The 25,865-nt window shown below is 43.0% G+C and overlaps 3 protein-coding genes across 3 annotated transcripts; 2 read left to right on the top strand and 1 right to left on the bottom strand.

Annotated features, from left to right (window-relative positions):
- Positions 1–1,582: 1,582 nt before the first annotated feature.
- LOC4343884 (60S ribosomal protein L27a-2) lies at positions 1,583–2,384 on the bottom strand. Its single transcript, NM_001404083.1, has one exon. The coding sequence runs from the start codon at positions 2,315–2,317 to the stop codon at positions 1,877–1,879; it is 441 nt and encodes a 146-aa protein (NP_001391012.1). The 5' UTR covers positions 2,318–2,384; the 3' UTR covers positions 1,583–1,876.
- Positions 2,385–4,687: 2,303 nt separating this feature from the next.
- LOC4343885 (exportin-T-like) lies at positions 4,688–13,388 on the top strand. Its single transcript, NM_001403704.1, has 15 exons — positions 4,688–6,529; positions 6,615–6,710; positions 6,794–6,883; positions 6,975–7,079; positions 7,266–7,325; positions 7,433–7,495; positions 7,579–7,674; positions 8,484–8,648; positions 9,606–9,779; positions 9,889–9,954; positions 10,058–10,156; positions 11,216–11,359; positions 11,814–11,969; positions 12,077–12,128; positions 12,472–13,388. The coding sequence occupies exons 1-13, from the start codon at positions 4,835–4,837 to the stop codon at positions 11,901–11,903; spliced, it is 2,943 nt and encodes a 980-aa protein (NP_001390633.1). The 5' UTR covers positions 4,688–4,834; the 3' UTR covers positions 11,904–11,969; positions 12,077–12,128; positions 12,472–13,388.
- Positions 13,389–19,986: 6,598 nt separating this feature from the next.
- LOC4343886 (serine/threonine-protein kinase RIPK) lies at positions 19,987–24,880 on the top strand. The gene is made up of 4 exons (XM_015791768.3): positions 19,987–20,586; positions 21,766–21,901; positions 23,066–23,202; positions 23,941–24,880. Exons 1-4 carry the CDS (start codon positions 20,131–20,133, stop codon positions 24,625–24,627), a joined length of 1,416 nt encoding a protein of 471 aa, XP_015647254.1. The 5' UTR covers positions 19,987–20,130; the 3' UTR covers positions 24,628–24,880.
- The last annotated feature ends 985 nt before the right edge of the window (positions 24,881–25,865 follow it).

Here is a 25,865-nt window from a genome sequence, read left to right on the forward strand (position 1 = left end):
GGATCCAAAGTTTGGATTTTGCTTGAAATTAGAGATGATGTGACTGAAAAGTTGTGTGTGTGACAGGTTGATGTGATAAAAAAGGACTGAAGTTTGGATCAAACTTTAGATATAACCACAGCCATTGACATGTTGAAGTATCCGACTTACGCTGATTCACGCAAAAAAACCAATAGCGTGATGTGATGCAAAACAAGACATTGCATGGTGATGAGACAATGACTGACAGTTCGACAACGCAATGGAGGTTCAGTTCATAACTTTTTCTTCAAACTTCTAATTTTTCCATCACATTAAAACTTTCCTATACACACAAACTTCCAACTTTTCCATCATATCATTCCAATTTCAATCAAACTTCCAATTTTGGCGTGAACTAAACACACCCCAAGTTTGTTTGAAGTTAGGCACGCTAAGTTTGAAAGCTTAGATTGAAACATTGTCCACTAGGACACATGTCATTACGTCAAGCATTACCATTTACTACTAGTACAAAGCAACAACGACAGGATCGATCACAGTTCATAAAAAGCGGACTCATCACCTCCTCAATCCACCCTCTCGGCCTATCCCCGATTGTATGGGCCTGTCCCATTGCAACGGGCAAATGCTACTCCAACTTTTCCATCACATTGTTTCAATTTCAACCAAACTTCCAATTTTGGCGTAAACTAAACACACCCCTAATATCAATTTCGCACATCCATATTTCTTGAAATATTTACCAAGACTTCACCGTACAGAAGATCTACTTATGAAACACGAGAAGAAATCAGTACCACCCATGCTACTCAAAATTTCAAAATGAGTGGAAACTGATATCTCGCAATATGAAACATCAGAATACTTCATCACAAAAACATCATGACTGCACTTCGCGCTGGTTCATTTCAACATCTATAGTGCAAGTGCGGAACCATGTACTCCAGCACCCACAGAAATTTGAACTGCGAGCAGGGTTGAATGACAAGACACTAGACAACAAAATGACCAACATGATCATCATCCAGCCCCTGCCCCTAGACAGTAGACAACCTAGTAGAACAAATCCCCAAATAACAATAGAATAATTCTGACAAACAACCATGACATTTTAATCATCCAGTATCTAGCAGACATGAATTTTCCAGAAAGGACAGCTACATGATTGATCCTATCCAATAATTTGTGAATGAATAACATAATTAATCAGTGCTCAAGTTACTGGTCTAGAATAATTCAGACAACCATGGAATGCCTAAATGGACCAAAAATTTTCATAGAGAGAAAAAAAATGCAAATCAGTAAATCACTGAGAAGTTTGTCATGTGGCACAGAACCCAAACAGCGCTTGCTATAGGTTTACATCTAATTTTCAGAAATATGGCTAAAAGATAATCCAGAACATGGCAGAACCCGAAGTATTCAACATGCTTATTACTAGTACATGTCTACAGTTAACTTATAAATATGGGTTCTTATCAGGAACATCATACATTTCTCAACATATTTCAGATAATTGTAAATTTGTAATGAAGCATAATGCAGAGGCCAGATCAAAACTAATGTGAACCTTACCATCCACATAATTTGGCAGACAAGTACATAACATGATCAGACGATCTAATATAACGCGGGCATGCCAAGTCAGATCGAACGAATCATAATTGGCAGCACAAAATAGCATTGATATATCTGAAGCATCTGACATGAACTGGCATCGCTTAGTGCAAAAATTCTCATAACGTACTGTCTTAACATGCAAGAAGTACAGTAGAAAACAAACTAATCAAGTCTTCTTAACGCAAATAGCTTGAGACAAGAAACGACTACTACTTCAGATTAATAGATCTCAAAAACCAAGAAGCAGAACAAAAGGCAGGGCCAGGACCAAACCCTAGGCGGTGAGCACGACGGCGCCGCCGGCGGCCTTGATCTTCTTCTCGGCGACCTTGGAGATGAGCTTGGCCTTGACGACGATGGGCTTCTCCGGCAGCAGACCCTTCCCGAGCACCTTGAAGTAGCCGAACTGCGTCACGTCCAGCAGGGGCGCCTTGCCGGCGCCGGCGGCCTCCGCCGCCTGCTCGGCGGGCACCATCGACCAGAGCCGCTCCACGTTCACCGCCGGGGAGTAGAACTTGTTGCGGAGCCTGTGGAAGTAGCGCATGCCGACCTTGCCGAAGTAGCCCGGGTGGTACTTGTCGAAGAGGATGCGGTGGTGGTGCATGCCTCCGGCGTTGCCCCGGCCTCCCGGGTGCTTCCGGTGCTTCCCGATGCGGCCGTGGCCGGCGGACACGTGGCCGCGCTTCTTGCGGTTCTTCCTCAGGCTCGTCGTCATCGCCGCCGCCGCCGGCTTACCTTGGGGACGTGTTCGGGAATGGGAGGGATGGAGGCGGCGAGGCGGAGTTGGTGGATTGGATAGGAGGAAACCCTAGGAGGCGAGGAATGGTGAGCTTGATGGGCTATTGGGCTGGGCCTTGCTTCTTTTAGGCTTGTTTCTCTCTTGGTTTGTTATGCTGGGATGTTGGGCTGTGGTTTGGGGTTTTATCGCCATTTTGGTCCAAGAAGGAAGGAGATTTTTTTTGGAAGCTAAAAAGAAATTAGATTTTTGTTTCTTGATGTGTTGTCCTGGTGTTTTTGTTGTGGAATCTCCATGTAGATGAACTATGCAAATGCATCACAAGGGGATTTTACTATTTTAAGAGTCCCATGTCACACCGGACACACGGTTGGAGCCCTAAAGGAATCACGTGACATAGATGAAATAGGAGAAAGTTGTCTTTCAAACCACTATAGTAAGCCAGACAAGTGTCGATAAATATTTTTTTCTTGTTAAAAAACATCATTGGTTTTATCTTTAACATTTTGGCAGTAAGATTGCCACATCCCAATGGATAGAAAGTTAGATAAGAGACAACAAAGAAAGGGGAAAATAAGAGAAGAGAAGCGTCTTTTGAACCATTGTAAGAACTCGGAAGTGGAATGTGTTAATCACTTGACATGGTTCTTTTCTCGTCGAGTAATATCACTACTATTAGTTTATCTTTTCAACACATGTGTTTGATGAGAACAATAAGATAATATGGTAATACCGTTACCTATAATAAAGAATAACTGTTAGGGATACTGGTAGGTCGACCCCAAGGCTTGACCCACCATCAGGGTTTCTTAAACCGCCGGGGCCGGGGTTACCGCGCCCCGGCGGTAAGCACGGTTACCGCGGTAACCGTGAAAAACCATGAAAAACCGTGCAAAATTTATCAAAAATTCAAATTATTTTTTAAATTTATTTGAATTTAAGGAGGTTACCGCGGTATTTATATTACCGTACCCCGCGATAAGTCCGGTAACCGCCGGTAAGGGAAACCCTGCCCACCACGCCCCCCGTGCTAGATTATGGGTCATGGGTCATCTTGCCCCCGCAACGTTCCTAGGCAGTTGACCCATGGGTCGACCCATAACCCAAAAGTTGAATAAGCATATGCATGAGTACTGGCACTGCAAAAGGTTCGATCTCGTCTAGTTACATGGCTTTCATAGTGGCGATATTGTCCAACTTGTCGCCCACAACGCCGATGCCCCTGATCCTCTGGAGCAACATCTTGATTTTGTCATAGTCTATGCCTTGTTGGATCTCTAGCAGAAAGACGATGCTAGCAATGAGGAACACGATGAGGACACTGGGCCGTCAAGCAAGCACTACTAAGAGCCTCTAGCCTCAGCCTCCCGTGATCTTCTCTATGGTGAAATTCACAAACATGGTGACCGGAGCTCCAAGAGACACATGTTGAATTGGATGCCGAGCCCGACGTCGAGCACAAGGGGTGAGCAGAGGTGGAGATATAGATGATGAGGTAATGAGCATGAGAAGTAGGCTACCGATTTTGCTGTAGTGTTGACGCAGATGCACGCCGTCGTCGCCTCCACCCACCAACATCTACTGGAGCCTGTGAGTGCGTAAACGTGGTGTAAGATATGGGTCAACCCCATGCGTGGTCCGTGCGTCACGAGGCCACCAACCCATGTTAGCCTAGGTGAAATTGTGGGTTGACCCATATGGTTTTTGCCCCATAGATCGTGGGTTGGGTCACTGGGTAAATGGGTTGACCCAGCCCATCTACATCCCTACTAATTGTGTCATGTATCAATAATGATATGCACAAACAAGGAATCTCTGACCGTCCAAAAATATGATTTAACCAACACCAAAATAAATACATGTCAAATCTTGAATGTTTTCATAGAAACGATAGGTTTGGTATGTTGTAATTAAGGAAACACGTAACTTCTATACCCCGAGCAATAATTATTCCATGCACATAACGTCCCAACCAGCTGAGGAGTCGAAACCCTAAGGATTGCAATTGTCAACTTGGAGCCTGCATAAAAACTTCAAAACTCATATTATATATGTAATGCGCAAAAAATACTTGCATAATAATGTCTGAGAGTGACACATGATCAATTCATATGTATACGACATTGTTATTTTTTTCAAGTATTGCTAATATTCCTTTAATATTTCTTTTAGAGCTAGATATTTCTCAAAGGACAATGCAAAATAATTTATTTTTAGATTAAAAAAATATCAAAAGACCCTCCCCTCCCTAGTCCTAAACCTAAAAACCCAAACCCAAACCCAAAACCAAAACCGTCCATAAACCCACGAAATCCGGCAAAAACGGAAGATTAGACAGGAAGAAAGAAGGGAAGGGAAAGAAAAGCACCGCAGTGGAGAGGAAGAGGAGCAAACCCTCTCCTCTCCTATATCAACCCCAACTCCGCCTCCCCTTCGCCCCTCTTCCTTTCCCCCCTCCGCCCCGCCCCAGATTCCTCCGCCACCACCGCCACCGCCATGGACGACCTCGAGCAGGCCATCCTGCTCGCCTCGGATTCCCCCGCCGCGGCCGCCGCCTCCCCGGCCGTGCGCGCCGAGGCGCTCGCCTACTGCGCGCGCGCCCGCGACGAGACCCCGCCGTCGTCGCTCCTCCACCTCTGCCTCTACGGCCTCGCCTCCTCCCCGCACGCCCACGTCCACTTCTGGTGCCTCCAGACCATCCACGACGCGCTCCTCCTCCGCCGCCGCCTCGCCCTCCCCGACGACCTCGCCCTCCTCCGCTCCTCGCTGCTCTCCCTCGCCGTCTCCTCCAACGCCGCCTCCCCTCCCTTCCTCCGCAACAAGCTCGCCCAGCTCCTCGCCCTCCTCGTCCGCTTCGAGTACCCCCATGTCTACCCTTCCTACTTCCTCGATCTCATCCCGCCCTCGCCGCCGCTGCCGGGACCCACCGACATGTTCGCCCGCGTCCTCGTCTCCCTCGACGATGACCTGCTCTCCCAGGACTACCCGCGCAACGCCGAGGAGGCCTCCGATGCCGGGAGGGTCAAGGACGCCATGCGCGCGCAGTGCGTGCCCCAGATCGCCCGCCACTGGCACGAGGCCGCCGTGTCCCTCCGCGCCGCCGACCCCGCCGTCGCCGCAGTAGCCCTCGATGCGGCGCGGAGGTGCATCTCCTGGATCGATGTCTCCCTGGTCGCGAATGACGTGTTTGTTCCCTTGCTCTTTGACATTGCGCTGTCCCCGGGGAGCGTGGCTCCTCTTGCTGCCGCGGCGGTGGGGTGCCTCTCTGCTGTGGCAGCAAAGAGGATGGACGCGAGGGCAAAGGTGGCGTTGCTGAGGTCGCTCATGTCTGCCCAGAAGGGGTTTGGTAGCCCTGACAGCGGTTTGAAAATGGCACATTTGGTGACGGCATACGCTGTCGAGGCTCTCGAGTGTTATCGCAAGCTTGGCTCTAGTGATGCTGATGGAGCCGCGGCATTGGAAATGCTGGAAGAGGTGCTGCCAGCTGTATTTGCGGCCGCAGAGAGCGGCGATGATGATGAGGTTGATTCGGGCTCGGTGCTTGAGTTTTTATCTGGGTATGTGAGTACGATGAAGGCACCGACAGAGAAGCAACTTGGACACTTGGGACAGATACTGGAGGTGGTGCGGATGCAGATGTCATATGATCCAGTTTATAGGGGTCATCTTGATGTCCTTGACAAGATAGGGAAGGAGGAGGAAGACCTGATGGCAGAGCAGCGGAAGGATTTAATTGCACTATTTCGGAGCATTTGTCGTGTGGCACCAGGTGCCACTCAGCTGTTCATAAGAGGGTTGCTTGTGACGGCCCTTTCATCTGCAGAAGTTAGTGTTGAGGATGTTGAGGTCGCGCTTACTCTGTTTTACCGGCTTGGGGAAATAGTGGGTGAGGAAGAGATCCGGACTGGAGCTGGGTTAATTAGGGAGCTTGTCCCAATGCTCCTTTCAGCGAGATTCTCATGCCACACACACCGCCTAGTTGCATTAGTGTACCTAGACACAATTAGCCGCTATATCAAGTTCATGCAGGAGAATGACCAATATGTGCCACATCTGCTTACTGTGTTCTTGGATGAGCGTGGCATACACCATCAGAATGCCCACGTGAGCTGCCATGCAGGATACTTGCTCATGAGAGCTATCAGGCTGTTGAAGGCTAAGCTAGTGCCTTACTTGGATACCATTTTGCAGGTATTTCCTCTATCTCTTTTAATAGGTTTAAGCCAGTCTAGTTTTCTATTATAGATCTGAGTTATGTGTGTCTATGAGTTAACAGAGCTTGCAAGATGCCCTAGTGCAATTCACTGCTACGGACTGGGCAAACAAAGATATTAAGTTCTCCAGCTCAGAGGATGGCAGCCAAATATTCGAGGTACAATGTTCTCACCTTTGTCTAGCTGTTGTTTTACACTGGGAACACTAATCTTGGATCAATGACGCTTGTTATGATTTTAGGCTGTGGGACTGTTGATCGGCATTGAAGAGGTGTCACCAGATAAGCAGGTTCAGTGCTTGACAGCTTTACTTAATCCTCTCTGTCAACAGGTGATCATCGATCTCTTTCTCCCCCTGTTTATGCTGGCCTTAGGTCCTATGGGTTTAAGAATCTTACATTCATCGGTGAAAATCAATCCAGATCGAGTCACTTGTTATGGATGCCAAAGCACAAGGACTTGAAGAATCATCTCCAAGAGCTATAGGTCTTCAACAGATTATTGTTGCATTGACTATGATCAGCAAGGTATGCTGTTCATCCTCACACATCACGAGGAGTTGGCAATATCACATTCCGTGAACGTAGTATATCATTTTATTTCTAAAAAAACGTTCTGATTCGCTCATATGCCAAATCTTTGGTTCTGTATATGGCAAGTGCCTCAAGTATTAATGCTTGATCTTACTGTGTCTGGATGCTGTCCTTTTTTAGGGATTTAATGAACGGCTTGTGATGGGAAGCAGGCCGACACTTGGCGTTATGTTCAAGAAGGTACATTCTGTCATTCTCCATTCCACGTATATATATGCTTTTTAATTATCATATATGTGCATAATTTCCATTTTTCGTATGTGATTTTTTTTTCGTATTGTTCTCAGACCCTTGATGTAGTTTTGCAAGTCCTCATCTCATTTCCTAATGTGAAGCCCCTGCGATCTAAGGTAAGTAACTGTTATCAACATCTTTTGCAATTTACTGCTTGGATGATTAACCAATTTGTAACTTATGCAATGCTGAAATACAGATCATATCATTTCTCCACCGTATGGTTGAGATATTAGGCATTTCGGTGCTTCCATGTATTCCAATTGCACTGCGACAGTTGCTCGTTGATAATGAGGTATTTCATGTCCCTGTTTCCTGGTTATTGGTTTTGCAAGCTATTGCGATCTCTAATAGTAACTGTAGCACCTGTGTTCCCTTTTTCGGTAACTGTCCTGTTTTAGCTGTATTTCTCTGAGGAATAATAACGGCAGGACTTTGGAAACTATCGTACTTTGTAATGTTTCTTTTATATACTTATACAACAAAAAGGTGCCTCTGTTGTTAATCATACCATCAAAATTATTTCAGCCATTGGATCATAGTATTAACCATTAAATTAGATCGATGTTCTGTTCTACAAGGACCGCTTTAGGGCCATACAGTGGATTGGCCCAGTTAGACTCCACATCTCACTTTTCCCCCTCTTTGGCCCATCCCTTTGAGCGGACAATGTCCACTTTATGGACTCTAATAATAATTTAGTAGTTCTACAACTATTTTGTTTACAGTTAATATTATTTCTCCATCTTATTGTTTCATCACAGTTCTGCAGCTTATTTTCATTCATTCGTACTGCAGCAATGCAAGGGGTATCATATAGTTCTTAAAATAGCAATATACAAAGGAAAGGATTGTGTAGACTGTCAATCCAAACAACAATGGAAATCAATGAATATATGATTGTCCACAGAAATCCATTAAACATTCTTTTGTGCAATTGTGTTAATTTCTTGTGTCTTAGCCTTAATGTTTTTCTAGTACCTGTTGAACTGCATATTACTATTTGATGCAACATCAAATTAGTACCTTATTATTTCTCTAAAAACAATATTGTCGTACATATAATTCTATTTTGCGGCCCTTGCTGACATCATCTTTTTACAGGCAAAAGATATGTCGGAATTTCTGTACTTAATAAACCAAATAATATGCAAGTTTAAATCTTCAGCAAATGCCTTATTGGAGGATGTGTTTCCTGCCATCGCAAGTCATTTATCTGTGATACTATCACACGATGCCTTTTCAAATGGTTTTGCAAGCAATACTGAGGTAAATTGAATTGGTAAATAAGACCCACTATATTACTGCATTAATTTGTGTGTTAACCAATTAGTTTAATGTTGTTTTCTCTAAGCATTTTGTTTTGTTGTTAGTCACTAAATATCATGGCTGTTAAGGCGTCGCTATGGCATCGCTATAGTGCTAGGGCACCCTGAGGGGGTCAAGGCATCCCTCCGCCTTAGGGCTTAATGCAGAGAGGGAGAGGGAGAGGTGAAGGCGGCAGCAACTACACCCTTTTCCCTTTTCTCTGCTCCATGTCATCACCATTTTGCTCCCCCTTAGCTCTGGTTTCCACTCTCTTCTCTCCCCTGCGCCAGATTCATCTTGACTCAAGGGAGCAGCCGCCAGATCCATCCAAGGGAAGGAGCACATACAGAGAGAAGCACTTGATTCATTCTGAATCAGGGGGAAGGGAGCACAGATAGAGGAATAGAGCTAGCATGATTAAGAAGAGCCGGTGCGAGGAAGAAGCGATAGAGCCGTGAGGAAGAAACGACATCGGGGGCGGCGCTGTGAGAGGAGAGACACACCTGGTGCGGGTGTTAGGGTTATTTCTTTGTCTTTGGGCTGGTATGAAGGATATTGGGCTTTTGTGGGCTGGCCTGCTAGGCTGGTTTTCTTCTGATCGCTGCTAACCACATAGGTTATGGCATCGCCATGCCTTAGCGTTTTACTGCTATAGCCTTACCGCCTTAACAACCATGCTACATATATGGCAATCATCTTGATATGATAATGTTCTTGGCTTATTGCATAGTTAGTCACACACTATTGTTTGTAGCTGGCTTGGTTCTTCATCAGCTAGTAGGCCCCATCTGAATTGCTACCTTTTGTCTACTTTGTTCATGCCAATTTGGCTAATCTATGTAGCCAGGCTTTTACAGGTATTTCATGGATTGCGTAGTTCCTTGTATACTGTATTCATGCCAATTTTGTTCATTGCAGGAAATGCGTGAGCTGCAAGAGCTGGAAAAGAGATTTTACGCATTCTTGCTTCATATAGCAACACATGATCTGTCTACAGTTCTCCTAACTCCTAGTTGTAGGCATTATCTAGAGAACATAATGCAGTTGCTTTTGATTACTTCATGCAGCCATAAAGAGATATCACATCGGAAGGTGGGGTTTAATTGATCTTGAATTTCTTATTTCCACTTCAAGCGAGTTACATTCTCCATCTCCACTTTAAATAGAATTGTCTATTTTATACTCGGTTATTGTTTTGTAGACATGCGTACAGACTTTTGTCAACCTTATCAAAGACTGGTGTAGTAGCTCTGAAATTGAAGATAAGGTATTGTTGTGTTCAGTTCTTCTTATGTCATGTTTTGAAGAGTCTATCTAGTACTTGGGCAGTTGCATTACTCATAATGTCATGTATTTCTTGTTTTCCTCAGCTTCCTGGCTTCCGAGTGTTTATGATTGAGAAGTTCGCTACTGGTTGCTGTTTGCAGAGTGTCCTTGACAAGTCATTTAACTTCCGTGATGGAATTTCGGTAGGACCTGTCAACCATACAATCTATATCTATCTAAATTTCTCGTACCTGTTTTACTGTGTTAAATGTATACCATCAAGTAGTTATTATACTGTTTGTCTATTGCTTCATTAAATTCTTGGTAATTTTATTAATGTCCGTCCTGATAGGGTTTATAGGCATTTGATTGTGACCTCCAGCCTATAGGTGTCCGATTGGAGGTGAAACTGCAGTTTGTAGTCTAATATGTGATCTCTTATCACTTCCTAAACATCAGATTTACTTGGATCAAATGGCAATCTAAATCTCCACTCTATATAAACTATTCAGGTGATTATGTAGCTTGTTGGGCACACTGATTTCTTAAAAATTCTTAGAATATTTAACTTGAGCGATAAATTTCTTTGTACTTTGACAATGTATATGTTTTCTGTAACCAACCTTTCATATATTATTCTCATGATGTTTAAAGTGCCACTAGGTAGTGTTTGAATTCTATTGCCATAAATGCCTTTTAATTGTTCTCAAGCAGACTGGGTTGCGACATTTGAATCTTATTGGTCACAACCTCTTTTGACATTCCCAAGCCCCACAGTTTCATGTTGGTCCCTAGAAGCGAGAATACACTCTACTTTCTCTTAAATTTGAAATACAATCTGCAAATATTTCTATATGCCCCACTACTATGTAAGGGAGCGTCAAACTAATCTGTTCCCTTTGCTGATGGAATGTTAATATGACAATTGAAAATTCAGTTGGCCAATGGGATGCAATGAGCTATGTCTTGGTGCTTTCATTACTTCTCAAGGAGGGCATAAATGATTAGAGGCTCAGTGGCCAAAGTAGGCATGTAGCAATGCAATTCTCGGTGACAGTCTTGCTAGGTTATCATTTAGTTAATTACTAATCTAAAAGCAAATAGAACATGAGTTATTTTCTTCCTTTAAATGATTGTTGTCTCACAACTTATTGTCTTGTCATTTTACTTCATTACTATAGTTGAAATGGACATGACTTTTGCGTGGTGATGGATGTATTTCTTTACATTCAAGAGCTTAGTCTAATCTGCTTCTTTCTTAGATTGCCCTGTTTGGTGAAATCATGATGGCTCAAAAGGTTATGTATGAAAGATTTGGCGAGAACTTTGTTGTAAATTTTGTAACAAAACTTCGAGAAGCACACTGCCCACCAGACCTTGCTGAACAGTACTACCAAAAGTTACAGGTATGCTTGTTCTTTTGATTCCACTGTGTTTGAGGTTGCTAACTGCACAAAAGCTAGAACATAGCTATCATTGCAATTTTAAAAAGTTGAACCGTTCCCTTAATTTACGAAGTTAAATGTAAGTACATTGTGTTGCTGTCTCGTTGATAACTGGTTGACTTGCCATCAAAATGCCATCGAGGTTTGGGAAGTTGTTAGTACCATGATGGAGCTCTAGTTTATTTGTTGTGGCTTATATGAGAGAGCAAGTATTTAGCATTTACCTTCAGACTTGAGTAATGATTCAATGGGTAATTATCATTTGTTTGTCGTATTACTAAAGCAATGGTGTTTGTTCTATGGTTTTATTACAAACAAAGTAATAAGATGCTGACATAATTCAGGAATTTGTAATCTGATCTCTTATCTGCTGTATCAAATTTAAATTTTTCACTTTTACTTTTCTCCATCACAGGGAAATGATATCAAGGCATTCAAGTCATTTTATGAATCACTTGTCATGAAAATAAGACAACAGCAGAATGGGAGTCTTGTCTTCAGATAGCGTCATTCAATTATTTTAAATCTGTTTGCCAGTGAAAGATTCCTCAGTTCTACAATTTGAATATAGGTAGTTATTTCATTCTTTTCTTGGCTTATCAACAATATGCTTATTCCTGCATGACTTGCTTGTATTATTGCCTTCACATCTTTGTGTTAACTTGCTATAATTTGCAGGGTAGTTGTATCATCTATGTACATAAAGCTCTACCATTTCTGAGATCAGAAGGTATTCCCTTGATTTTGATACACTTCTTTTTTGCATCTTTGACCCATCTGTTATTAAAATATCTCTCCCCATGGAGCATTATTTTGCTGTATACATGGTGTGCATCTTCGTTGGGCACTCCCTTGTTGTCCTCACCACCATTAGGGTGGTAATATAGTTGATGTAAAGCTTCTGGTTTAGCCTATATTCTGTAATGATGGAGCATCCGAAGCTCTATTCATACACCTTTCAATATCAGTAATCATACCTCGCATTATTGTGAAATCTGACCTCAATGCATGTTTCAGTGTAGTTTATGCCAGTGGCACATAACTGATGAAAAATTACCCTTGTATGCTTGCAGATGTATACTGCGGGAATATTTTTACCGAGCCTGGCTACCGTGGCAAAGTTCCTTGATCAAGGCATGTTAGTGAGATGCAGGGGATACATCCCCAGAGTTTCTGCTGTGAGCATACAGGGTTTCATTATGTTTGTTTTGATATTTCTCTGGAAGTGATCATTGTTCTGCTCCGAGCTTGAAATTTTTTGTAAGGCGATTCGGGTGAAGCTAAACAGATGGGATAGGCAAAAGAGTGATGTGTGGGCCGTGTTTTTCCTGACAGAAACTGTCACACCGCCTGTTGTCGTGTTACCAAATTTTGGCAGTGGTTTTTCACCCCTTTGTTAGCTGGGGTGCTGTACAGATTCTTTAATATAGTTGCGTCGTTCGCATTAATAAGTTTCCGTGGTCACCTTCTCGTTACCCTGATTATCCAGTGACAGAAGAGGCATGCTATGCTGACTGCAATGTAAGAGTTCAACTTTGATCTCTTCTCCTTTTGAGGTAGTGGAAATTTTCTTTTTACCCATAGAGGTCGGTATTTTTGAACGGTCGAAATCTTTCATCCTTGTTTTTGCCCATTCTGTGACTTTCGTGCTTGTTCGGCTTCCTTTCAGAATTTGGATAAATTTGCTTTGGATTAGACCACGTAACAGAGTCTAGTCACTGTTACTTGTTAGGCAGGATGGATATGGCTGTGAAGTGAAGGCCAGGCCATCAAAGTTGGGTTTGATCATATCTTCTGTTCTTGTTCTTGTGATCCAACTATCCAAGGACTTGGCCAGGAGCACATCAGCGTGCTAGAGACGGACATAACGATATTGATTGTCTAGCTTATATGACTGCACATAGAGGCCCATATTTGTAGGTTGACAAGATGTTTATGGCTTTATGGCCATATGACTTTTGTTGAAAATTTGCTTGCCTGCTGTTGGTGCATATTATCAAATTTGTCATCGAATTCTTTCGCACGTCATTGGAATCATCTGCAAAAAAATGTTGTTCCCTATGGTGGTGGCTCCATGTATCTTGCGAGACCCATCCACGTAGTCATTTTTTATCATCTTCTGAAAGTCAATGCTAATCCAATCATGCACATTCCGCACCGCACGAGGAAATATGGGGTTTTAATTTGGAACTTTGGAGCCAATTTTCGCCCTGCCCATATTTGGTAGTGTAACAGTATTGGCAAACATTGTTATCAAACTAAATATTTTTTGTGATATTATTTTAGTTACCAAAAAATTTGGGTGAGCAAAAGTTGACTCTAATCTAAACCATGGTCTGCTTCCTTTCATCAAGAATCCCCACATTACAGAAGTTCTAAAATACTCGTATACTAATTTGGAGGTGCAGCAAAGAGCATGAAAAGTGATTTCACTGTTCTCACAATTTTTTGATAATTTCTGGAGCTTCTACACATTGAAGCACTAACTTGGTAGTGAAAGGGAGTGAAGACCTCCCAAAAAAGGGAAGGGAATTGAAGCACTGGAATTGGATTGTTCATCTGCACTGCACAGCTAGAAAGGGATCCTGACAAAGGAAAATGCCACACAAAAGAATGGGACAGTTGCAAAGTCCAATAGAGAATGTAGCAAAACAAAGAACACAAATGCCAAAAGAGTTGACAAAAAAAAAAAACCCTGCATCATCCAAAATACACAAGAGACAAAAGAAGCACTCACCAAGATGAGCTAACCATGCTCATCAACTTTTTCATACCACTTTAGCTGTTTTTCTTGGAGGGGGCACTTGGAGGTTGGAACCAAGTGCTCTCACCCAAGAGTAGTAAAATATGGCCAGCTAATCAGTTTGAGAAGACTAGATATTTGAAGACAGATTAACTTTCTTGTCTATTTGGACAGTAGTTTAATTTGTCTATGCCTTCAAACCCTGTTTTAATCACACCTACCATGAGAGTTTGTTGATCAGCACACATGCCTGCTGCTGGTCTAATGTCCATTGAAAATGTGTGAAGACAAACCACTTACTTAGAAAGTTAACAATGCTAGTTAAAGTAATGACTACATATATGCTGATTGATGTTGCTATTGGAGCAAGGCTGGTTAAAATGCCTATATTAAAAGAAAAGCTATCTGCTTTTGACAAAGATAATCAATTTGATTGCATTATCAAGTATAAGATAGTTATTTACGACTAGCCTGGTGACTTGGTTTTCTGTAGCGGCATAGACCTGTTTTTTCTTCATTTCAAATGTCAGGTAATGTGTCCATTGAGGAAGGCAGCATTCGTATTCAAAAGGTGTGGTTAGTATTCAGTTCAGTGTACAGAATGGGTTGACTAAATCAAGCTAAAGATCGTCTCTAATTAAGAAGTAATCAAGCTAGTAGCTAGATGTTCTCTAATTAAAAAATGATTAAGCTAGCTACTGCATAACATTTGCTTGCTTGTAGCCGACAAGTTGTGATAAATTAACTAAATCCTGCACCAATCAACAGGCCTGTGAAGAATGCATTACTCCAACTAAGATTGATGTGCACACCAACAGCACTGCAAATCCATATGGATATATACGGAAGAAACATCAGCAGAACATCATCTTAAAGAATTCTGATTGGGAATATGTGCTCACGTAGGGGAGCAAGAATGAACAAAACCAGTAGCTAATGCCCATCCTGAACCAAATCAAGAACCCCTGACACTGAATTTTTCCCCCTATCTTCTTGTTTCTCTGATCAAACCAAGAAACCATGCAATGCATTTATGCATGTATCTAGAGCATTAGCTTGTTTAGTAGATGATAATGATAGATGCTTTAGGGGTCAAAATCATTATCTTAAGGCTGCGGTTGTACCTGCCGAAGTGTTTATCTTCAGGTACAGAGAAGAGGAGAAACTAGTAACAGTCAGGAAGCAAGAAGTGCATATTGCATAGGAAAGTAAGTTCAGAAAGTATGCATATGACGTAGAGGTCGATGCTTAGCAGTTTGGTGAGGAGTCTCGTGACATTTGATCTCTTCATGGAAAGAGATTGCAAACCTACCCCGTATCTCACGAAGTTAACCTGTCCTTCACAAGTGTTTCTAGAACGTGTCAATTTCATCAAGCTGATTAATTTCAGGTTTATTGTCATTGAGGAGAAAACTAATTCTAATTAGATATACGGAAGATCATGTACGGACTAATCACATTTTCTTTCCGAGGAAAGAAACTTACAGATTGTTTTTAAAAACGAACTTATTATGTTTTTTAATAGATAAATAAAGCTTTATTGAACTCAATGAGAACTAAGGTTGTTAAAATCATGATCCTAAATCAGAGGTCTCTGAGTAGGATCGCAAATAAAAAATAGTATATGTAGGAATTGTAAAATCGTGGATTCTATCTACTAGAATCGTAGAATCAGGTTCTTTAATTAGGATTGTAAAGTCGTAGAAGTGTAGAGCTGAATCAAGATTTTTACAATCTTCCTGAAAATACTTAGTAAGATTGTTTTGTATCACCTTATTGTAATTGGTTGAATTCAATAATTATCTCATTATCTAAAAATAAGTGTCTCGATTAACTGATCACGTGGTACATAGCCAAGTTGTTTCTCTGAATCATTTTGGCTGACAGAGATCAGCATCCACTGCAAAAGTCAAAGTGGATGGAAGGATTTTATATTGTATCTCTGCACACGCATTGCAAGCATTCCAAAGCATATGCATGGAACAGTTGACTGTCATTTCTGAAGCGATGGACTTCTGCTACGCTTCACCAGCTACCGGAGAAAAACAAGAAAGTAACACAATCTATACACAAAAACGGCTTCTTAATTAGTTGCATGGCTAATCTCTCTTTGATCATCGTGTGTACAAGAGCCGCCATTAATTAGACGTCAAAACTCAAAACCGAGTTTTTTTTTTCAAAGATCCTGAAATTAAGAAGGTCGTCACTGCAGAGTTGGTGCAGATGATTGATTTCAGAAACAATATAGTACATATTTGCATTCGAAGCTCTTCAGTTCTTTTGTTTTTTCTTCACCTTGCAAAGCACGTAGGCACTTGGTTTGATGGTTTCCAGAATGATGTTTCTTGGAAGCAAGTAGTCCTTGGCAAATAATCTGTTATTATCATCAAATGCAGATTACAGGATTACCCTTAACCTAACCCCAGTTCTGACTTAATCAGTTCCTACTCCTAGTGTTTGACAACCTACTGCAGCAAAGAGGATTACACTAATTAAACATTTGATCCTTGCCTGAATTCATGCAGCATGCATGCGTGCTTGCACGGCCGTCTCATCAGGTCATGTACTAATCAATTAACAGCCATTGACCCATTGTGCATATGGTTTTCCCACTGGACATATGTAACTAACCAGTAATTAATTTCCTGATTAGTTCTTGATTGGGCACCAAGAATTAGCTAAGTAGCTAACCAAGAACCAGGCTTCAAAATTTCAGTTTTGACCATTTCTATTGGGGGCACCGATGGTACCGAAATTTCTAAATATTTTGATCCGAAATAATTTAAAACTTGAATAGCTTCTTATCGGATGAATTCTTTTTTGATAAGATATATACTCGATTACATGGTTAGAGTGTCCCTATCTTCCCATGGCCATTATTCAGAGGAGCAACTCGTGGTACATGCATGGCAATTCCTGCGCCACATGATCAGTGGCACGATTAGTAAATCATACCGACATCAGATCCATACATGAGAAGCCTCTTTCTCTGTCACCGAGCACACGTACTTTACAATATATACTTTCCCTCTAGAAGGAAAAGGAATTGAAAATGAAACGAGCTTTGGTTATGTTCTCACTTGGCTTGTTTGGGGCCACATGGTTTGTTTTTAATTACTGTAACTTCAGTTAAAAATGTTAACAGATCAATATTGTTTGACCCTCTTTGACGAATTTAATTTCAGTGTACCAAGTGCGTGTTCTATTTACATATGCTTGAAAGTTACTGAGGCATACACATACCCATTGAAACACAACTCTGATTGTTGAGCTATAGTTGGTATGCCTAAAAAACTGAACAAGCAAACTAAAAAAAAATACAGGTAAAACATTTATATTTGTATCATTAATGGTTCTAGAACCAATGCTAAAAAAATAGACCATGGCTATGGCTCGGCTAATAAGCCAACAATCTCCTAAACTTGCTGGGCACCAACTGTAAGGTTTTGAGAGTAGAAGATAGAGATGAAAAAATATCTCGTTTTTTACGTGCACGTTTCCCGAACTACTAAACACAGTACGTTTTTCTTTCAAAAGAATTCTATATGAAAGTTGAATAAAAATCAAATTATTCTAAATTTTAAATTTAAAATAATTAATACTCTCAAATACTGTACTATCTAACTCTGCATTTGCTACATTTGGAACTTCATAACCATGTTGATGTCGTGAACTCAGATTCCCAGCAAGGTGTTCTCATCTGGATGGTGCATGCAGATGCAGTCGCAGGTCGCAGCTGGATGCCCGGATTCCAGTGGTGGCAACGATGACCAATCGACAACGACCTGCACACACAGACAAACGTCGTTTTGGCCGCCATTTGCCACCATTAAGAGCATGTCCAATAGCATACTATAAACCAGCTGTAAATATATTTTAAAAAGATAAATGAGGAGAAAGAAGAACAGCGGGCTACAGATTTGTAGCCAGCTGTAGCATGGACTCCAAGACTTAGTGTGTGTATGCCATGTGGGACCAGATATTAATAGTGTAGTATATATGTAACTATTATATGAATAAGCTATTAGATTGCCTATAGATGAATTGAAGCTAGTAGTGGGCTATGCTATTAAACTTGCTCTAAGTACATCACATCGATGCTGGGCAGCAGCTTGCACGCACTGACTGATCGACGAATAGTGATCAAAATATTCAGTCAGATCGACCAAGAAACCTCCAAACCGACGAGAATATTGGCATCTCTTCTCGCGATTGGGACTCTTGCAAACACCTCTCGATCCATCCATCGTCGGCTCATTTCCTCTTCCTCCTCCTTTGCTTGTTCCGAGTCAAAAACGCGTATGCATGGACTGGAATCAAGCGACCTCCTTTACGGCGCATTTCTTTTTTTTCTCTGAAAGTCTGATGCGTTTGCTTGCATTGCAACAGACGGTGGTGTTGCTTTTCTTTCTTTAATTTGGGGGCAGTTAATAGTTTGAGTTGGTGATCACTGGATTTTTCTTTCTCTCTTTCTGATGAATTGGTCTTAATTTGGCTGCATTGCCTGAAGCTGGGTTGATGCGTTCCTTTGTTCGCGTTGGTCGGCTCGTATACGTACGTACACACAGGGACACGGTCACCAATTTGGTACTCCATCCGTTTCACAATGTAAGTCATTTTAACATGGGACTAGCTAAAAAACTGTCGAGTGTTTTTTGAGGGGAAAACTTTCAAATCTAACTATAGTATATAATTTCACTAGAACTATATTATAATAATAATAACTTATATATATGTATTAAAATAATATATGCAACTTTATATGTAATTTATATAGAGATAACAATATAGTTATAGTGTAGTTACACTATAATTACAATGTAATTACAATGTAATTACAGTGTAACTACAATGTAACTAGAATGTAACTGGAATGTAACTTAGATATAACTTTGAACAAATCTACCGTAAACATACAATGATGGGACTAGCTTGTGAAAAAAGGGTTTAGATTTAATAGCAAAATATCTCAGCACAAATCTTAAAGCGGAATCAACGACTAAGAAATTTGACAGTTTTCACTCAAGAAAATTGTCGACAGTCCTCTAGCAATTCCGTTTTAGCATTTCCCACATTCATATTGATGTTAACGAATCTAGACATATATATCTATCTAGATTCATTAACATCAATATATATGTAGGAAATGCTAGAATGACTTACACCGTAAAACGGAGTAAGTACTTCTTTGCATGCAGCTGAATGGATGAATTAACGATGAATAATTTGGTTCTATGATAATATTCGAGAATATAAACGAATGAATTGAATAAAACAAAGTCAAAAGGTTGTTCTAAAAAAAGCATTCTTATAAATTTTAAATTTATACACGCAAAGTTTCTTTTATAAAGATTTGCACCATTTCGAGACATGAAAAATGTAATACTTAAACATGTTTTGGTCGAATTTTCTATATGATGAGAAAAATCTAATACGAAGTATGAAACACACTGGAGTGTATGGCCATGCTTGCTTCCATCCATCCATTTCCACGATACAAAAATGAACAAGAAAAAGATGGACACAATTAATTAGCACGCTAGTCTTTGCATGTCGCAATACAAGGTAGGTAAAGGCCGGGGGAAGCACATCGCACCATCACCACATATAAAAATCGTCACATCAACCTCATCCAAATTTCGCATCATCACAAAAACAAATCAAATCCCCTCCAAATTTATAACCCATTAATCAAAATTAAAAATATCCCCCAATGGTCAACACACACACAAAAACACACACGAGATGATCAAAGGCCATTCCATCCCGCCCTGACAGGTGGGCCCCACCTGCAGCCTCTCGCCTTCGCCTATATATCCACTCGTGACACACACAGCCCCCTCTCGCTTGCCACGCACACCACCAAATCGCCAACCAAAAAGCAAACCCCCGCGTCTTCTCCGATCAGCTCCGCTCGCTCGCCGCCGACGAGCTCGCCCCGCCGCCGACGGCGACGGCGCATGCTAGCTGCGTATAGCCCGCGGCGGAGATGAGGTCATCCAGCGATTGCAAGGTTGTGGCGGCGGCGGCGAGGAAGAAGGAGAAGGAGGCGGCGGCGTGGCCGTGGTCGCTGTGGGGGTTCCTCCTGACCGGCTGCCTCGGCGGCGGCGGCGGCGGAGGGAAGAAGAAGAGCGGGGGGAAGAAGGTGCGTCCCCGCGGCGGCGGCGGCGGCGGCCTGCGGCGGCTGTCGTTCACGGACCTGACGGGGGCGGCGGACCAGGACCTGTCGGTGTCGCTGGTGGGGTCCAACCTCCACGTCTTCACCGTCGCCGAGCTCCGCGACGCCACCCGCGGGTTCGTCTCCGGCAACTTCCTCGGCGAGGGCGGCTTCGGGCCGGTCTACAAGGGCCTCGTCGGCGACGGCGTCAAGCCGGGCCTCCGCCCGCAGGCCATCGCCGTCAAGCTCTGGGATCCCGAGGGCGCCCAGGGCCACAAGGAATGGCTGGTACTTCACCCCTCCACGTGTCCCTTTTCCACTTAATCATCAAAAAAATAGAATAAAAAAGTGATATGATTTCATTTGATTAATTAGACATGCACGCGTTAATCACTTTAGTTAGTTAATCATTTAATGCGATAATTAAATCAGATTGATCGATTATGTTTGTATAAGATTAACAATTAAGCTTGGAGTAATTAATCTGAGATAGTGTAGTGCCAGCTTCCTTGGAAGAGTCCCTAAATCTAATGCTTGGGGGAAACAACATTTTCTCACATGGTTTCTTATAGTAAAAGAGTGGCCATCAAATATAGCTTAATTGGTAGAGTAGTAGTTGCCTTGCAAGGATCACTCAAATATATGTATCCCAGTATATGAATATCCTAGGGCATTGAGTAACCCTCTAGATAACTGAAATTTGCAGGTGAGGAACAGTATTTTTTTTTTCTTTTTGAGGGTGAGAGATATGAGATATCGTTGATTTTGTTTTTTAAATTAATATTATTGTTTTTCTTTGGGAAAGTGTCGATTTTCCTTTTATTTATTGCATAGAAGCAAAGTTGTGTCGTTTCTCCTGTAGCAACAGGGAATGTTCAGTCAAATTACCCAATCGTTTCTTTCCTAATGCTATTTAGTTTCCCATCAAACAGAGACTGATCAGCGGTAATTAGTTTGGTTATCGGTCGACTAGAGGTTACCACCTAAAAGACTGTATTATTCAAATTTTATATTTGAAAATTTTGAACTTTTACGACTTATGACTAGTTAACTACCAATTATTCATTAAAAAAATTGAATCTGAAATTTTATCTGGTAAAATTCAGTAACTGTCAGGGGCCAGTAGCTTCGGAAACCCGGTTTCTGAAACGCTTGGCCTAAACAATTAATTACAGATTGTTTAATTTCAGATCAACTAATACTACTACTACTCACACGATCATCTAGAACATAATCAAACAGGTTTAAAAATATCTTAAGCAGCACGATTAGGACGTGCGAGGCAAAGAACAAGGGAGGGGTAGTTGGACGATGTGACGGTTCCGGCGACGGTCGGATAAGTTTCCAGTGATCTAATCATGCTGCCCAATGCAACAGTGCCACTGAAATGGACGTGATCATGCTGCTGATTCGCTGCTACTACTACTACTACCTGATTTCTGATGATTCTGACGTCGTTGCTTGCAGGCAGAGGTGATCTTCCTTGGCCAGCTTCGGCATCCCAACCTGGTGAAGCTGGTCGGCTACTGCTGCGAGGACGAGAACCGCCTCCTCGTCTACGAGTACATGGAGCATGGCAGCCTCGAGAACCACCTCTTCAAACGTAAGCACTGAACTGATCCTTCGCTAATTGATTTTCAGCTTAAGTTTGTACTACTGTTCCATTGATCTATAGCACTAGTTGCCAACTTGCCATTGTGCTAATTTTTTATCTGACGAGATGTCTCTTTACCATGTCATGGGTGTGTGTCAAATTGAAGCTTTAGTTCGAGTAGGACTACCTAATTAACTGATGGTTAATGAGTGGTTTGGTACGGTCGTGAAGTGGAGATTTAAAACAGAAGTTGGCTTGACCATTCTCACACAAACGCAATGACCTGGCACGGCATGGTGCCATGGTCTGATGGTCATTGAGAAAATGAGGTTATATTCCAACTTAATAATGGATTATAGATATCACAAAATGAGAGAGAAGCAAAGCCATTATTCAGAAGTCTACTTCAAATGGGTAGCTTTGCTACTCAAAAAACTTGGTTGCGTCTTTGAGGCTTTCAGCTTGGATGATGGATATGTTTTCCTTCGTTTGGCTAGCCAACTTCTTTAGCTTATTAGAGTTCAGAGTTCTGACCAAACTGAATTTGACTGGCCTTCTCTGCTCACTTATGAGCTTGCAAAACCCATGGAAAATAGTATTTCATTAGGTAAGGGTCAATTATACATTCACTCACCCTTGCGAGACAAGCTATAGATTATGCTACTAGACGTTTTCTAATGCTAGATTACAGACGTCAGATGAAAGTGAGGTCACCTGTAGTTGTTGGATCAATTTCAGGTTGACATAGTAATCTAGTGTGCTGCAATCTTCCCAGCTGCCTCACTGGCTCAAGCTGATTGATTTGTTCTTGGTCATGACGAAATCTCCTAACTCGTTGACTGGATATCGAATCCCTCCAAATTACAATAATAACATTTCTTGAAAATTCAGAAGGCAGAAAGAACAAGAAACCAAAATTCCACAAAGGCGACAACACGCATGGCCGGCTAGCCAGTACTGTTCATCGTCTTTTTTTTCTCCTCTGCTGCAACAATACGCATAAACTGCTTTGTTTTTCCTTTTCCAGCTTTCTTATTCGATTGATGTGTATACATAACATGGCTATCAGCTATCGATTAATTAATTATAATGATGACATGCGCGGCTTTAGCTGACGTTGATCCTGCTGAGATTTCTGAAGATATTTTCTTTTCTTTTCTTCTTTTTCTGCAGAGATTCCTGCAGTGCTGCCGTGGTCGACCCGATTAAACATCGCGGTTGGCGCCGCGAAGGGTTTGGCGTTCCTCCACGACGCAGAGAAGCCGGTCATCTACCGTGACTTCAAGGCCTCCAACATCCTGCTCGATTCGGTGAGTGCCCTGTAGCTTTTCCTAGGTAGATTGACACCTCTCATATGCATGCATCTCAGTTAGCTAGGAGTTTTTGATGCACACATCACATATGATATACTATATATATAGTATCATCCTAATGACCTTTTCATCATCATCAGTGAAAAGGTAGAGTAATGACTAGGAAATTGTACTTGGCACAGTTTGGATTTTGAAGCATTTTATGACATGATTATGTCAGAGAAACTTAGTATCATACTGTACTTATGCTGTTATAGTGTTATGCATCACTTCATACTTAACTAGTACTAGTTAATGGTTATTATCATATTGTACTTCTCTACCAAAGAAAAGGAAAGGAAAGCTTAGTGATGTGGGCTATGGTTCATAGGTTGGGCCGTAAGTGAGTTCTGCTCAAGATTGGGCTAAAAGGAGGCCCAAATTTTAGTTTCACCACTGAAAAGCGTCACTGAAAATAATTTTATCGGGTCATATAATCAAATCTTTATTATCTAAAAAATATAATCAAATCTTTACATTTTTTTCCATGACCGTGTCAATGTTCTTTTTTTTGAAAGAAAAAGCAAATGTTAAGTTTGGGCCTTTAATGGGTTACTACTCAAGATGGGCCAAAATCAGGCCCAACTTGAATTTCCCCCACTTTAAAGCCCATTCATTAGTAATAAGCCCAAGTAAGAGAATCGCATCAAATGGGCTAATGGTTTTTGGGCCTGTGAATTTTGTCCCTCCCTCCAGGATTACAAGGCGAAGCTGTCGGACTTCGGGCTGGCCAAGGACGGGCCGGAGGGGGACGACACCCACGTGTCGACGCGCGTGATGGGCACCCATGGCTACGCCGCGCCGGAGTACATCATGACCGGCCACCTGACGGCGAAGAGCGACGTGTACAGCTTCGGCGTGGTGCTCCTGGAGATCCTGACGGGGCGGCGCGCCGTCGACAAGACGCGGCCGAACAGGGAGCAGAGCCTCGTGGAGTACGCGCGGCCGTGCCTGCGCGACCCGCTCCGGCTCATCCGGATCATGGACCCGGCGCTGGAGGGGCGCTACTCGCCGGCGGCGGCGAGGGAGGCGGCCGCCGTCGCCTACCGGTGCCTCAGCGGGAGCCCCAAGAACCGCCCCGACATGTCCGCCGTCGTCGACGCGCTCGAGCCGCTGCTCGTCGCCACCGACGACGTCCCCCTCGGCCCCGTCGTGCTGTTCGTCGCGCCGGATCAGGAGGCCGACGCCGCCGCCGCCGCCGACGACGACGAGGACGACAAGGCCCGGCGGCGGCAGCGGCGGACGCGGAAGGACGAGCAGCACCGCCGCCGCAGCCGCCTCCGGACGTCGCCCAAGGGCAGCCCGAGGAAGCCCGCCGTCGCCGCTGCTTGCCGGAACGAGGAGTTCTGGGTGTGGCACGTCCCCGCCGACCACAAGGCGTGAGCGAGTGACACGTGGCGCGTTGCATCGCACGCCATGTCAGCCGCCGCTTTGCTTTGCTCCACGTGTGCGACGAACATTGTGTGTGTGTGTGATGAGGTCTAGTAGTAACACTGGTGATTTGATTAGGATTTGCATGCATCCCTGTACTCTGTTTGTTTCAGTGAGATGCAGAGTGAGAGAGCGATCAATTCATAATTCACAGCACAACGAAGATCAGATCAGAAAATATCTTATCAGGTCTCGTCTTCTTTAATCCAACCCTTGTTTGATTTGATTGGTTGATCCCTTCGAAAGTCAATTTGCATTTGACAATGGCAGATACGGATGAACAGATCGATCTCGACGATCACATCAACCTGGATTATTTTTCTTATTACCGGCCGTTGACAAGGCATTGGTATCTGACGAGGTCTCTTGCCGTGTAGTTAGTTTTAGAGGTTACTGTCGCCGTCGTGCCCTCGCATGCAACGTGTTCGTCCGACGACACGACCCGGCACGGGCGGCGGCGCCGACTTCGCGACGCCACGCTGTCTTTGACCGGCTCCGACGAGCGCCCGCCGTATAAAGAAAGAAAGGGTCGCGTAGCTGATAAAAGCACGGTGTCCATAGCTAGCTAGATCGTCGTCGTCGTCTTCTTGCAGGAGAAAGATGGAGCTCCCACTGCGGTGTTTTCATGGCGCTAAGGTGGCGGCGGTGGCGGCGGCGGGTGATGGCGGAGTCGCCGGCCGTGCGGCTGTTCCGGCGAAGGGCGGCGGCGGCGGCGTTGCGCGGGGGGTGAAGGTGGTGGTAAGAGGGCTCGTCGGCAAGGCCGGCAAGGTGTTCGGCCGGTCGATCCCGGCGGCAAGGTTCGGCCACCTCGCCTACATAAGGTGAAGGCGCAGCTGCGTCCTGAAACGTCAGTGATCTGATCTTCTTCTCCTCTCTCACTCTCTGCCATCGAGGGAGGTGTGCTTTGTACTAGCTTTTTTCTTCTTCTTCTTCTTCTTCTTCTTCTTCTTCTTCTTTTTTTTTGTTTTTGGGCCAATGATACTTTGTGCTAGCTAGGTGCTCGACAAAATGCGTCCTTGATTGATGCTTGGTGATTTTCACTAGATCTGTTCATACGACTTGTAAATAGTAGAACATGCTAGGTACAAGGTACTTTTCAGATTACACTGTTCTTCAGTTCTTGTACTTAGTACGTTTTCTTTTTTTTTTCTTCTTCTGTATGAAATACGCTCGTAATAACATCGATCTTA

Source organism: Oryza sativa, chromosome 7 (assembly GCF_034140825.1).
Source record: "Oryza sativa Japonica Group chromosome 7, ASM3414082v1".
In the NCBI taxonomy this organism is placed as follows: Eukaryota; Viridiplantae; Streptophyta; class Magnoliopsida; order Poales; family Poaceae; genus Oryza; species Oryza sativa.